This window comes from Penicillium chrysogenum (assembly GCF_028827035.1).
Source record: "Penicillium chrysogenum strain IBT 35668 chromosome Unknown utg000001l_segment0_segment0, whole genome shotgun sequence".
Classification (NCBI taxonomy): domain Eukaryota; kingdom Fungi; phylum Ascomycota; class Eurotiomycetes; order Eurotiales; family Aspergillaceae; genus Penicillium; species Penicillium chrysogenum.
The window spans coordinates 5,829,512-5,844,214 of NW_026622749.1; the positions used below are offsets into that span (position 1 = coordinate 5,829,512).

General features: G+C 51.3%; 7 protein-coding genes across 7 annotated transcripts; 4 read left to right on the top strand and 3 right to left on the bottom strand.

The window, feature by feature from the left end:
- Positions 1-564: 564 nt before the first annotated feature.
- On the bottom strand, positions 565-2,379 carry N7489_002305 (SD08430p; the record flags this gene model as incomplete). Its single annotated transcript, XM_056708060.1, has 2 exons — positions 565-910; positions 989-2,379. The coding sequence occupies 2 exons, from the start codon at positions 2,377-2,379 to the stop codon at positions 565-567; spliced, it is 1,737 nt and encodes a 578-aa protein (XP_056572362.1).
- A 798-nt stretch (positions 2,380-3,177) lies between these two features.
- On the top strand, positions 3,178-4,258 carry N7489_002306 (uncharacterized protein; the record flags this gene model as incomplete). Its single annotated transcript, XM_056708061.1, has 3 exons — positions 3,178-3,265; positions 3,322-3,407; positions 3,443-4,258. 3 exons carry the CDS (start codon positions 3,178-3,180, stop codon positions 4,256-4,258), a joined length of 990 nt encoding a protein of 329 aa, XP_056572363.1.
- A 312-nt stretch (positions 4,259-4,570) lies between these two features.
- On the bottom strand, positions 4,571-6,251 carry N7489_002307 (uncharacterized protein; the record flags this gene model as incomplete). Its single annotated transcript, XM_056708062.1, has 2 exons — positions 4,571-5,254; positions 5,313-6,251. The coding sequence occupies 2 exons, from the start codon at positions 6,249-6,251 to the stop codon at positions 4,571-4,573; spliced, it is 1,623 nt and encodes a 540-aa protein (XP_056572364.1).
- Positions 6,252-6,992: 741 nt separating this feature from the next.
- Positions 6,993-7,868, bottom strand: N7489_002308 (putative esterase/lipase; the record flags this gene model as incomplete). The annotated part of the gene is made up of 1 exon (XM_056708063.1): positions 6,993-7,868. The coding sequence occupies one exon, from the start codon at positions 7,866-7,868 to the stop codon at positions 6,993-6,995; it is 876 nt and encodes a 291-aa protein (XP_056572365.1).
- A 1,114-nt stretch (positions 7,869-8,982) lies between these two features.
- Positions 8,983-10,592, top strand: N7489_002309 (uncharacterized protein; the record flags this gene model as incomplete). The annotated part of the gene is made up of 5 exons (XM_056708064.1): positions 8,983-9,072; positions 9,121-9,193; positions 9,273-9,282; positions 9,342-9,538; positions 9,592-10,592. 5 exons carry the CDS (start codon positions 8,983-8,985, stop codon positions 10,590-10,592), a joined length of 1,371 nt encoding a protein of 456 aa, XP_056572366.1.
- Positions 10,593-11,160: 568 nt separating this feature from the next.
- N7489_002310 (phosphopantothenate--cysteine ligase CAB2) lies at positions 11,161-12,360 on the top strand (the record flags this gene model as incomplete). The annotated part of the gene is made up of 1 exon (XM_056708065.1): positions 11,161-12,360. One exon carries the CDS (start codon positions 11,161-11,163, stop codon positions 12,358-12,360), a length of 1,200 nt encoding a protein of 399 aa, XP_056572367.1.
- A 665-nt stretch (positions 12,361-13,025) lies between these two features.
- N7489_002311 (glycosyltransferase family 31 protein) lies at positions 13,026-14,436 on the top strand (the record flags this gene model as incomplete). The annotated part of the gene is made up of 2 exons (XM_056708066.1): positions 13,026-14,030; positions 14,107-14,436. The coding sequence occupies 2 exons, from the start codon at positions 13,026-13,028 to the stop codon at positions 14,434-14,436; spliced, it is 1,335 nt and encodes a 444-aa protein (XP_056572368.1).
- Between the last annotated feature and the right edge of the window lie 267 nt (positions 14,437-14,703).

The following is a 14,703-nucleotide window of genomic DNA, read 5'->3' on the forward strand; positions in this document are numbered from 1 at the left end:
TTTCGTTTGGGAAATAGCTCGATATCCATGGATGTTTGTAGACACGTCGAGTTGACTAACCGTGTGTGTTGAGCACAAGAAGTACTATAAAAGCTTTCGCATATATGACGTATACTGCCTGTAACCATGAAGCTTTTCTCGGAAAGCCAAATCAGGTAGCATACAGATAGTCTGGCTTCGGACTGACCACTATAACGACCTAAGCGAAAAACATGAAGCTATAAAGGCCGAGGGTGAGATCGGTCCAAACAGTGCCTCGACGATAGTAACCGCTACGCCTTTGACGACGGAACGCCAGGTTATTAGACGAGGGTGAGCTATATCGCGGAGGTGTAACACGCTGGGAGACCTGGAAGTTTATTTTCCAGGTTGATATGTTTGGTGACATGTCTTGGGTCTGGAACTGATCTCGATAAAACAACACTGAAGCGTTACAAATAATGTCATTTTGTCTAGATTATTTATTTATTCAATCTATGAAATATCTGGAATATCCCAGACAGAGGGTATACGAAGACATCATAGGCCGTCACGAGATACCAAAACCACGGTAGAGGAACTATATCAACCCCGTTGGGGGTTGGATGCCAATCGCCAAGCGCGGAGAGGCAAGTCCTGTAGCTTCTGCGCAGCCGGCTTGATAAACATAATGAATGTGAGCGTGCCAATGAGCACACAGAGGATGTTGGTCATATAGTACCCGTCACGGTCGATGTGACAGGTACCGCCGCCGTTGATGCAGCGGTTCTTCTCCGGCTCGAGGGCGCAGGAGAATGGCGTCGTGATGAGGGTATCCTTGAGGGAGTCGGCAGGTGGGGGGATGGTTGGAGGAAGACAAGTCGCTTGGGTGAACATGTCAACGAGTTTAAGGACAAAGATGCGGGGGAATGTTCCTCCCAGGTTGGAGACGCTAGAGGTTATATGTTAGCTATTGTGTGCATGGTTTATTGAAGGGTAAGGAACGGAGAGGACAGATAGTATGACTTACGTGGCAAGGAGAGTCATGTACGTCCCGCCAATGGCTGGATCCGCGATGCGGGCGTGGAAGGCCGAGATGGAGACGAACATGACAGTATTCATAAAGGTTGAGAGGACATGCTCGCCAATTACCGTGAGCATATACCACATTGGCACTTCCGAGGCCGTGGGGTAAATCATAACGGTCAATTGGGCGAGCACAGCGGCTGCCAGTCGTCCGACAAAGGCCCAGCCCCAGAGACGCATTGCTCCGTAGTTGGTTGACCATTGGCCGGCATAGTAGCCCAGCATGATCTCAAATGGGAAGTCAATTAACACGACCAGGGCCATGTTGTCTTGGCCAAAGCCCTTGTCCAGGAGCTTGAGACTGGTGACTCCGTCATTGGCCTGGAAGCCGATCTTGGCAATCAGGTGAATCACAATGATGGTCTGGATGTTCTTTAACTTCAGAACGCTCCACATGCTTTTATACACATCCATAATGCTGTCACGTTCCTTGGTGCGTTCTTCCTTTTTGAGGAAAGCCAAACCGCAAGTCACGATCAGATAAGCCCAGCCCCAAAAGTTGAGATAAGTGCCGAGCGATAGCAGACCGCCATCTCCGGGGATGGTTCGGAACCATCTGTTTGCAAAGTCCTTCGAGTTGAAAGCCAAGAAGACAGTGTAGGACAGGAAGTGGCCGGCTGTCAATCCGACCGTTTGGGCGGTTGAAGCGTAGGAGATGTTAGGCGGGGACATCAAAGTGATAGCCCATCCATCCACAGCAATATCCTGGGTGGCGCAGAAAAGCACCAACATAAACCACCAGTATGTGAATTTCCAGACACCCGCACCACCATCGGCTCCGGCCTGGACCATCATCTCCTCGATATGGCCGCCCATATAAATCATAGCCAGTCCGGCAATCACCTGCACGGGGGTAATCCAGCTCTTGCGCCGACCAAAGCGCGTACTCCACACAGCGTCGACTATGGGACTCCAAAACAATTTGAGCGAGTACGGGTATGAGGCGAGCGAGAAGATTCCAATCTGGCCGTATGAGAGGTACGGCTTGAGCAGGAAGGGTACAGAGCCGGTGGCTAGGCCCATGGGAATTCCTTGGAGAAAGTATAGCAATACCAGCAGCAGGAAGTTACGTCGATCACTGCGTGGTAGGTTGTGGAAAGTTGTATTCGTCTGGACTGGGGTTTGGGGTACGATCGGTTCATTGTCGAGGGAGAAGCTTGTTCGTGACATAAGTTGGGCTGTTCTTTCGGCTGAGGTTTCCGAGGAGGGCGTATCCCTCCTGCGCATTTCGATGTTGTTATTCATCTTGCCATTCGCACGCCCGTTTGACCCGGTAGCAACTGTCAGGTTCGCTTTGGAGCGGCGCTTCGAGAGGGTCGCGTTCTTGCGTGTCATTGAATGCAATGTTATGATAGGGAGGTATCGCCTGCGTCAACTTCGTCCTGATTGAATCGAGGACTGAAGTTGGATATTATGGTGTTGAATAGTGAAAGGGATGGATCGAAGGTTCAGTTTCGAAGGGTTCCTGCAGGTTTCGATACCTTGAGTATGCTGTATGTTTAACTGCACCGAGAATGAAGGAGTGAATGAGGGATATGAAAAGAAAGAAACCTCGAAAGTAGATGTTTAGTGGGGGGATCTCCGAACCGCAGGATGACCAAAAGAACATGAGGCAAGCTGGCCTCTTGGCTGCGGCTGCAGATCCGGGGTGCCGGGGGGTTTTAGTCTAGTCTTCTCCGTATAGAAAACGGTCGGACATGGACATAACACAGGCATGGAGATGGATCCGAGTCTGATCTTTTGATATTTATTCTCTCCCCTGTTACACATAGAGTACCTAAAGTACCTAACACTATGAGGTCACCACATCAACACGGTAGGACTGCAGGGGATAAGCCTATATCATATCTGATTTATATAAAGCCAAAATCTCCATATAAACACCTTTAAGGCTTAGTCTCTTCCAGGGTCTGCTCAAATCCTGCATAGTCAACAATAATCCGACAACCTCAGCCCAGCCCAAGCTTCTGCATCGCGTCGGATGTTGACGTGATCACGTGCCGCAAATAAACAACTCCCCAATCTCCACTATCTACAACATAGCTTACCTTCTATAACATTGTGACCTCGGAAGGGAAACTAATCCCTATAGTCATCTCGAAGACTTACATAGTTCCACAAACAACATCCAAAATGACAACAATGGTGTCTCACGCCCCCGCATCACCAGACCCAGAAGAAGAGGAACTAGACTCAGAGATAGCCTCCATCCGCGCAGAAAGTAAGCGTCGCAAACCAAAACCCCTAGATCCAGCACCAGAAGCTAACCAAATGAAGTCCGAAAGCTTCAAAAACACAAGCGCATCCTCACATCCAGCCTCCTAACAACCGACCCAATCCAAAACCTCCTCCGCAACCCTCAAGCCCCCACCACAAACCCAACTGACCCCCTCACAAGAATCTCCCCCTCGTCCATGCTGCCGGCGCACACACCTCCTCAAACCACCACCGCATCGCCTTCGGCGCCACAGCCTTCCCATTCAAAGACCCATCCCCGGCAGCCAATGGCGCGACCCTGCTAGGCGTGCGCATCGACGTATGCGCACGGAATGGCCGCTTCGCAAAACCATACTACGTAATCCTCCAAAAAGAGCGAAGTCGCGCTGGTCCGGGCACAGGTGGTGCTGACTCGAAGGTCTTGAAGGTGTATCGACACACCGTGCCGGCGTTTATATCGATAGGGAAGCTGGAGAATGTTTATCTGCCACGGCCTGGTGTAACCCGCGACAATGGAGATGGGGTTGGGGCAGGTTCATCTGGCGAGGACGAGGACACTGAGCCCGCGAAGCCGTGGAAGAAGGGTGGCAACTCTGCCCGGAAACAAGATCTGCGGGGATTTGTGCGCGAGCTTCGGAGGGAGCTTGTTGCCTGGCACATGCGTGTTGATGCGGTTGAGTTCCTGCGTGAGAAGTTGGGTCTCGTTGGTGAGGGTGGGGGGCCGTTGCCGTTTGATGTTTCGCCGGATCGAGACACTGGGATTGTGTCTTTGGCTGCTGTTGCGATTGAGGCGCGGTATGTGCGGATTGAGTGGGTTGATGGACGGGTTGGGCGGTTTAAGTTGTCTAATACTGGAATTGTGGAGCGGGCTGTTGTTATTGGTGATCAGGGTCGGGATAAGAAGGTCGAGGATGCGATTACTGGGGGTGGTGGGAGGGTAGAGACGGTTTTGGATAGGTTGAGGGCTGAGGTGTTGTCTGGACCACCTGGGAGATGAGATGTGGTTTAATTTCGTTTTTCCAGCAAGAGATACCCCAATGTGAACTTTGAAGTATTCGGATCAAATTGAATTTGAAATTCAGTGCAGCTAAATCCAATCTTATAAACAGGCCTGGTATGTCTATTCAATGGTCCCCACCAAATGCTATGCAATCATGAGACCAAAAAGCCGCCGCAATGCGTGTATGTGTATGTGCGCATCAATCCAAAAGACTTCAAAATTATTACAAGGAGGGTAAGGGCATAACGGGGACAGAAGAAGGGGTTATTAGAAGGGTATATTGAGTAAATGTCATGTCATCGTCTCCAGTTAGAGAGGCACACAATCCTGGCTGGGATGGATTGTATCCGGGGTTGAAGAAGTTTCAAGTGGTGAGTGTTCCGCCATACCAACGGGGGTACTGGAGGTGTTGAAGGTGACGAGCGGCAAAGGACCATATGATTGGCCATGTCGCGCCTCGAGATGCCGGCGTAGGATAGCCTCTTCCAAATACCAGCGGCGTTGCAAAGTTGTCTTTTTCGTTTCCAAGGCCTGCATGAGGGAGGATTCTTCTCGCTGATGCTCGGCTTGCAAGGCAGCAACATCCTGGATGTGTCGGTTACGCATTTCATCCAGTTCCTTTTCCATGCGCGCCGTGGCTTCCTGCAGCTTGAGTTCTTGGCGATCACGGAGGACTTTGATGCGGGCATCGTGGAGCTGGTCCATGCTCTTGTGGGAGTGGTATTGTTGTTCTAGTTGCTCCATGTGTTGGCGAGTGAGCACACGGGCCGGTGGGGTCGAGCCGGACTCTGAGAATGATTCTGACGATCGCCCGGATCGTTCGGCTTTGGTCGGTGTTCCGGCGGGAGATGGCGGTGGGCTGGCATTGCGGAGATACCCCTCCATATGCTTAATGCGAGTGCGCGAGTTCATTTTGGCTCGATCGAACTCGCGTTGCTGTTCGATTTCTACCGCCAACTGTCGCTCTTCAATTTGGACTATGGCCTGGATGTTCTGTACAAGCGCTTGTTAGCCTAGAAAAGTGATAACAATAGAATCTTGTAACCCGAACCTTCTCGCGTCTCTCATCCTCCTGGCGCTGGTTGTCAGACTGGTGCTCTGAGACAGCGGTCTGGTGCCGACGCCGGAGGGTACTTAGAGCGGCGTCGTGGAAAGCGAGATGTCGATTCCTTTCCATTTGATGCCGCTCGTGCATCTCACTTAGCTCCGGATTGTCCAGGCTTCTTTGTAATTCCTCTTTACTGAACCGAGGAATTTCCAACCTTGGAAGCGATACCTCATCGCTCGCATGGAGCGGAACATCCTCATGGGCAGCATTGTCAGGTCCCTGTGTAGGCTCAAAGAAAACATGTTCAACGCCTTTGTCGCTTGTGGATACAGCTATGCGCCCATCCGAAGGCAAGACAATGGCCGAGGACGTGCGTTTCTTGCGGAAATGGATTCTCCCAATGGCAGACTTCAAGCTGCTCCGTCGCTTCTCCTTTTTGTCAGCAGAGGCGATGCTGAGAATCGAATGCCGGTGCGACCTGGCCTCGAACGCATCATTATACCCGTGTCCAATAAGACCCGGTTTCCCCTCACTAGAGCAAAAAGAGGTCGGGCGCGTAGACAGAGAAGCCAGCGATCGCGTACTGCCGGCCTTAATGTGATCTGAGGAAAGCGTGACATCCGACAGCGACGACACGATCTGGTCGAGCACGGATGGGACGGGGGAGGACGGCTCGTGGGACGGAGTGAGGGAGCCGCACATCGAATTCCGATCGGTCGATGATCCAGAAGACAGGACTGGTGAGGAGAGATCGACCATTCCTGAGGCGATCGAGGCAGCTAACGGCGCAGATACTTCGATCTCTGGCACTTTCAGACCCAGTTGTTCGGCTTCTTCGGCTAGTTGTTGCGCCTGCGCTGCTTCGGATTCCGGTGAGGGGAGGTGAAGGACATCGGTGCGATATTGGGCCTCATCGAAGATGGGCCCCGCGCTTGACTCCATTGTATGTACAGTTATAGGAGGTGGTGTTTGGCGCCTAACCAGCGGGCGCACATGGAAGTCAGGGTCAGATAGAGCTAAGAATAATATCCGTCCACATGGATGCGTTCTATGACGGCATCCAGGGTATTGTCAAGGAGGGGTTGTAAGGACAGTATGAGAAATGAAGGTGTGGAGGTAAGAGGGTCAAAGCTACTGAGTAAAGGGGCCAGAGAAAGAAAGGGGAAACAAAGACCAGTTGGCGGTCTTCTTTCTCGTTTCCTCATGATTTGTCGTTTTAGGAAATTTCTTGTTAAAAAATAATCAAACTGACCCACGGATGGCCCTGACGCAATCCCTGGTTCTACTCCGGGACAATGGGGTTTATTTTGAAACGGCTAAGCTTGACGGCTTGGGGATACTGTAAGAGATAGAGATGATAACTCTTTATATACTACGTCTGTATTAACATATGTCGTAGGATATACAATGTATCCCGGAGATTTATCAAACTGTACCAATAAACATCTCGGCATTTGTTTAGATAGCCCTGCGCCAACCTGCATTTCCAACTCTATACTTGATCCCTGGAAAACACCCCTTGACCAAGCCCCTCGATTTTCGCCATATTGGGAAGTTAGGGCATAGGGCTATGGAAATAGCCTCGGCCTCATGGAAGTGCGGATCATGCCATACATCATGCCAAGAACACGAGATATCAGGAGATGTAGACGGGCGCATCTACCTCCATATAAGACTAGCTTACTAGTCATTCAACATGTCGAACGCCAGCTGATAAGCTCGCTCTTTGGCCTGGTATTGTGGAGTTCCGGCCCTCGCGTTCTTATCCCATCCATGGCTACACCCCTGCATGCGCTCACTGACCACATGCCAGCCTTGCAATTTCTTGATCTTTTGGGCCAGTTCCTCTCCTTCAAGCGCGAGAGTATCACCATCCGCGGTGATCATAAGAACCCGCTGTGGGAATCGATCCGCCTGGGCGTAATGCGGCGAAATGCGCGGGTCTCGCTTGTCGAAGGATGAGGGTATATAGCAGCGGTCGAAGAGCCGCATGACAGGAAGAGGAATTACAGATTCACCCCGGGCCGGGGCGATCTTTGAAGCAGGATCAGGACTTAGATTAGTCACGGGATAGATTGCCAGCAAGGAGCGGAAGGTATCGCGAGGGAAGAGGGTTGACGCAGCCGCCAGCGCGAGGTTTCCCCCAGCACTAAATCCAGATATAGATATACGAGTCAAGTCGAATTCATCTGGACGTGTGAGCACATATCTGACGGCGTCTTCCACATCGTTCAGCGCGGCGGGGAACGGGTGTTCTGGCGCCAGACGATAGGGGATGTCCAAGACAGTATGTTTGGTTTCATGACTGACCCGTCGACAAAACTCGTCATCGCTACCATGGAGGGGTAGCACGAAGCCACTTCCGTGAAAGTTGAGGAGGACGGGTGATGGGCCTGAGCCAGAAGGTTGATACAGGTGAACCTTGATGGTTCGACCAGCATCCCTGGACTTGATATGGCGAATCTCATCTGGGCTGGCCGTTACATTGCTAGCAAAGTACACGAATGTCCGAATGATAAATGCGAAGCATCTATTGTAATAATACGTGAGAATATCCATGGTTGGCGTGGGAGGACGTAGGATGTCGAAGTTGAGTCTGAGCCGAGGCCTAGGCTTAAGGATGCCACTGCTGATCTCCACCCGCTTCTACGGGATAGTCTACGCTGACTTGCAGAGCCTAGCCCGGAGATACTAACTTGAAATCGACTAGCATGGGTTATTTTCTCGTTTCCTACTACTACAGGTATGTACCACTGGAAAACAAACAAGATTACCTTCCAGCCATAGACTAGAACCTGACAGCTCGGCAAAAGCTGTGAATGCGATCTATAAAGGAGTCATTAGAGCATTTGAAGTAACAACATTGAGTTCCTGAATTCCTGTTAATGATACCGTTCCGTATGATGTATTGCACTGAACCGTAGGAATGTTTGGGTGAGCGGGCATTTGGCCAAGCGGTTGTCGTTGGTGACGATTGGCGTCCCGCTTGTTTGGAACCTGTTCATCCTCAGCTCGAGTGCCGTTTGATCTCGAGTTGCCGGATCGCCCCCGGGCGATGACTTTTTTATTTTTTTTATCTTTTTTAAAAACAGCTTATCCAATCATAGTGAGTAAAGACCATGGATCTACAACATAACTATAACTAGTTAAGCCGATATTTATACCCGAATTCCAAGGCAACTATGCAGTATACAGTCTAACTTTTCCTGACAATTGAGCTGACTGGGTTTGCCTTACTCAGTCTGACTGGACACTGACACTTTGTATCTGGCAGTCTGTAAATATTCTACTTCCTCTATTGTGAACCATGCCAATGTTCTGGTGCGTGGACATATCCTCCCGCTCGTGGTGGTATTTGATCTCCTATCAATAAGCTCTGAATTCCCCGCATTAGGGAAATTCCACGCAGAGCCTCATTGCCTTCCACGCACCTTGGCTGCCAATCAAAATGACCGCCCGCCGTCGTCACGCTCGACTCCAACGCCCATCGACATCACATCTATTGTTTCTGGGAAAACACTTTTTGGAGTCCCACTTGCCCGGAAAACAACCACACTAGTTTCTAAAGTCGTCGTTCTCTTGTTTCATCAGTCAAAAGACTACCTACTAAGCCGGACAGGAGCACTGAGAGGTCTCGCTCCCAACATATCGCAATCTACACGCAATTTACAGGATGTCAATCAAAGTCGACCCCGTCGACACTAATTTCACGGTATTCATACGCTTACCATTTCCGAGGGGCGACTTCGTCGACCCGCCGCCTGTAAGTCTCCCCAAGAGAAACTCCTCACGCACCCACTGACGTAAATAGGTGGAATGGAATGCATCCAAAGACCAAGCGCTATGGGATATTCTTTCTCGGCCATCTAAGGGTGACATAGACTGTATGTATTGCCTTTGTTTTGACCATTTGCTTTGCTTTCTTTGCTTCGCATTGCTCTGACATCGCTGACATCACCGCAGGGAAAGCTCTGTAACAGCACTCTGCCCCAAGCACCTTCAAGACGAGGGATGCTAACATGGTTGATTTAGGGCAGAGAACTTCGACGTTACCTTGCAGTTTCTTCTTCAGCAGGCGGCATGGCTCTATGATCGCCAACTGTCGCAGGTTCGGGCTCAAATGCGCAAGGTCAACACTACACAGTCGACCTCCCCTTCTCCAGCTCTAGGTTCTGTTTCTGGTAGTGCAGCCTTGAGTGGACAGCCCCAGAGAGAAACGCTGGCAACAGGTATATCCGGTGCTTGCTTATATTCAGTATGGTCTGTGGCTGATGATCAATAGGTTCTCGGGCGCCATCCCGGCAAGTATCTCAACAGAAAGATATCCCTCTACGAGGTATGGACCGAACCCCGACTCGTCGTCCTACAGGGTATTTGATACCGCCGAGGGATCGAACGCATTTGACATTGACTGCAGCCCCTGAAAACCGACGTACGAGCTTTACATCAACTACGGCTACTAACCTCACTCCCGGATCTCGGGACCCTACACGCACCGGCACGCCGACAATCGAGGACAAAGAACCACGGTGGGATTCTTTTGGTCGTCGGCCTTCAGCTGTGAGACGAGAACAGCCACCCGTCGCATCATTGCCCCGATCTCCGCCCCTTGAGGAAGAGCCCCTATCCTCAAGCTCCCCGGAAGAATCAGGATCCGACGAGGAGGACACAACCAGACGTGCACCCCTGTTCAAACGGTTTGGCAAATTTTCTACCCAGCGCTCTGGTCTTCGGGATGATGAGGACGACGAAGAAGACACTCCAGCGTTTCTGCCCTTAGCCCGAGAGCACGAGCATACCCATCATGAGCGGCCTGTCCAGGAACTCAGTACTACCCTCCGTCTAGATGCCGAGCGAGCAGCAGCGCAACGCCGCCATCCTGAGCAGCGGGCTGGTCCCAGGGCCCCGGTACCGACAGATTCATCCACCAGTTCTATGAGCTCGGGCGGTCGTAGCAGCTTACCGGATGGAGCCAGACCGACCAGCCAAGGGGCACCGGTACTCAGTCCTCAGAGCGCTGCCGAGCGCCAAAATTCGCGCAAGTCCACCGCCTCCGGCCGCGAAGCTAGCGATGGTACCCCCAGTATGGGAAGCAGCTTCAGTGATCTCGACGGTATGTGTCCCAACCCCGAGGATTCTGGATTCCAACTGATCGACTGGTCAGATGCAAGCGTTACCCAGTCAGCCCTGGAGGAGGCTCTTCTAAGCAACATGCAGCATGGTGGAATGGCGAGTCGCATGAGTACCATCAGTCACGCCTTGCGCAGTCGGTATCTGCAGTGAAATACATTTTACATAGGAACATCCATTTTGGCAGATTGCACTCTACGATGTAGTATATGATGTAGCTCATGCGGGGGCCCTGTTGTTCCGCATATAGCATACACGTGACCGAGTGCCACCTCGGCCTCTCGGTGATGCGCACCAGTGAAATAGGGCCATTCTGGATATCTTCACTTTTGTCCGACCGAGCTCCTTATACTCAGATATTCCAAGCATTCACCGTCACGCATCGGTCAAACGGGAGCGCTAGTGCCGGATCGAGCTGTTCAGTTTCAGCGCCCCACACCATATGATGGAGGGGTAGCTCAACCTCGCTATATTGTCACCTTTGAACAGGCAAGTTAAATGTACAACATAGAAAATTTCTTGGATATTGTGAACAAAGCAGGCTCTCAGCCAATCGTGGGCAGCTGACTGGCATCAAAGAAACACCCACTGCAACCCCACCAAGGCGTTAAGGTGCGGAGCGGCATCCTCGGCATCTCAACTGCAGTTCACCTGCAGACCTTCCGTTCGCAATTGCTCGACAATTTTTCTCCGCCGACAAGCGTTTCTATCATCATTCACAATGTCCACCCCATTACTCGGCGAAATGTCCCCAGCGGAAGCAGAATCCGTCTATTTCAATGAATACCCCCCACCAAAGGCACTACCGCGACATGAAGCGCTGGCACGCGCATTCATTGACCTTCACGTCGAGGCACACCGGCGTGTAGTGCTCGTCACATCCGGAGGCACAACAGTACCACTCGAAGCGCAAACCGTACGATTCATCGACAACTTCTCCGCCGGAACTCGTGGAGCCACATCAGCCGAGTACTTCCTCGAGCAGGGGTACGCAGTGATCTTCCTACACCGGCAATATAGCCTCCTACCATACTCGCGGCATTACAGCCACTCAACGAATTGCTTCCTCGATTTCATGGACGAGGCGCCGGCGTCGGCGGATTCCTCCAACCCAGGCCATGGGCCTATTATGGTGCGCGACGAGTACCAAGACCAGATGCGCAGCGTGCTGCGGAAATACCGGTACGCGAAGCAGAACAACCGCCTCCTCCTGTTGCCGTTCACGACGGTCTCAGAATACATGTTCGAGCTGCGGTCAATTGCGAAGCTGATGCGGCCGCTTGGCCCGGATGCGCTCTTCTACCTTGCAGCTGCTGTCAGCGATTTCTTCATCCCGCGCAGTCGCATGGCAGAGCACAAGATCCAGTCTAGTGAGTTGCCTCCGCACATGCGGGGGAGCGCAATCTCTTCGGATGAGATCTATACGGGCGAGAACGAAGAAAAGGCCTCGTCGAATAGCAGGAAGCTCGTCATCAACCTCGACCCCGTGCCCAAGTTTCTGCATCAGTTGGTAGATGGCTGGGCTCCGGAAGGGAGTATGGTTGTCTCATTTAAGCTGGAGACGGATCCCTCGCTGCTTGTCTACAAAGCGCGCACTGCGCTGCAGCGCTACTCCCACCATCTGGTGATTGGCAATTTACTTTCGACACGCAAGTGGGAGGTAGTCTTCATTACGCCTGATGAGCCGCATGAGCGCTGGCTCCGCGTTCCCAAGTCTCGACGCAGCAAGAGTATCTCTGGTGTTGAGGATCAGGTTGGGTTGGCGGAGGCTAAGAAGGGGAATCCATCGACGTCAGAAGAAGCAAAGGCTGAGCAGGTTAATGAAACCAGTCGGGATGGAATTGAGATTGAGAGTCTTATCATTCCCGAGTTGGTTAAGCTGCACACAAAGATGATCGAGAAGACACAAGCTGCGCAGTGATGCTTCCATGGGTGTAAAATTCAATATAAACAAATAATGGGTTTTTCCGGGTCTAGTAGAATCAATTAATACTGTCATTGGCTTCGTATAGTACTATGTATTTGGGGATAATGCTAGAGACCTATGGAAGAATATATATTGTCCTTATCACTAGGTGCCATACACCGTTTCATGTTTATATGTTTTGAAGCTTTCTGTTGCCATGTCAATAGGTTTAATGTCTATATCATACGTAAATCATGTAGGGAAGGACATATTCTGCGCATACTTACACTTTCAATTTACAGAGTACTCCGTAGCTATTCAACTATTCGATGATATCCAGCACTGCCCGTGCTGATCTCGGACTATGACGTCGTGCGGGAAGCTACCCCTGAGGAAATGAAGATGCCTTGGAATATCTCGTATAGCAAGGGATTATCATCTCTCCAGCCCTGGAGATATTTGATTCAAGGGGCTATTTAATCCCAAATTCCACTTGGGCTACGCGTCCCGATGTGTCAGCGGCAAACCTCGGCGTCGATCATCCTTAGCCCCGACCCTTCCCCAGTTCTTCGCTCTTTTGGTTAACAGGAGAGAGAGGGGGAAAAACAAGATCCGAACTGCTCGGGAGAAAATGACCAATTGATTCTATTCTCTGTTTTGGTGTACTCAAATTTCTCAGGATGGTCCCCCGCCGGCTCAGTCGCCGCCTGATTGCAGTCGCAGCCGCCATTGCGCTCTTCTTCCTCTACCACGTCAGCTCCTTATCCAGTCACAATCGCCAATGGCGCCCTCACTTCACAACGACAGAAGTTACCCCGGCCGTCGGTGACAATGGTGAACCAGCCCCATTCTGCCCGCCCTTACCAGGCATCGAAGATGTGCTCGTGGTAATGAAGACCGGAGTGACAGAATCACGCGACAAAGTCCCCATCCACTTCCAGACAACATTACGCTGCATTCCCCACTTCGTGATATACTCCGACTTCGCAGAAGAAATCGAAGGCGTCAAAATCCACGATGTCCTCCGCAACATGGACAGCGCCGCAAAGAAGAACCCGGACTTCGACTTCTACCACCGCATCGTGAAATACGGCCGCAAGGGTCTAGAGCAGCAAGACTTCTCCGACGAAGCCAACTCCGCCATCGGAAAACCGAACAATCCAGGTTGGAAACTTGACAAATGGAAGTTCCTTCCAATGGCGCAGGAAGCGCTCCGCCACAAGCCAGACGCAAAGTGGTTTATCTTCGTTGAAGCAGACACCTACGTCTCATGGCCAACGGTCCTAACCTGGCTGGCCCGGTTTGACCACACAAAGCCACACTATCTCGGCACGGAGACTCAGATCGCAGACGTTATCTTCGCCCACGGTGGTTCGGGCTTCATGCTCTCTAACCCCGCTCTGCAACGCGCCTCCGACGAGTACGCCGCGCGCGAGGTCGAGCTAAACGCATTCACAGACCAGCACTGGGCCGGCGACTGCGTGCTGGGTAAGGTCCTCAGCGACGCAGGCGTCAACCTACACTTTACATGGCCGATTCTTCAGAATTCAAACCTCGGCGAGCTGGACGAATTCACCACAGACTTCTACCGAAAACCATGGTGTTTCATCGCTGTTGCCCTCCACCACCTCTCCCCAATTGATATCGAGAACCTATGGAAATTCGAACAAAAGCGCTGGCGTGATGTAAGTCAACCCAATCCCCTTCTCCCAACAATCCGTCTACATAATCCATAACATTCCCTAACTTACACTCCAATAGAAAAACAAACGAATCCTCTTGCACGGCGACCTCTTCCGCGAATACATCTCACCAGAGATAAATTCACAACCCACACGTTCGAACTGGAATAACATGGCAAACGAAGATCAGCCCTTCGCGCACACCTTCGAAGACTGCCGCTTGATCTGCCAGACGCAGAATACATGCGTGCAATTCGCCTTCCGCGAAGGCAAATGCTTCACGAGTGCCAACCCGCGTCTCGGACATGCTGTTCCCAGCGGCGATGCGACGTCAGGCTGGATTACTAGTCGGATTCGCGATATGACGGAGAAGAAGGGATTGTGTCGGAAACCTGATTTCGGAGATTGAGGTGGTCTGGTCGTGTTTGGATATTTTTGATTGTTCACTTTTTGGGGGAAGATCTCTGTGTTATGGTAGGTTTTTTTTGCTATTTATGTGCTCTCGTATTTGGTTTAATGTTTCTTGCATGGAGAGCGAGGAATTGGAACGACTTGACGAGTACTTGGTTTGGAGCCTGGTCTGGTACTTGGGCATGCCGAGTGATTGCAAGTTCGATTTGGGAGAACGTGCTTTTTGTTTTCTTTTTGTTTTCTCTTCTTCTTTTCTATGTCCCTG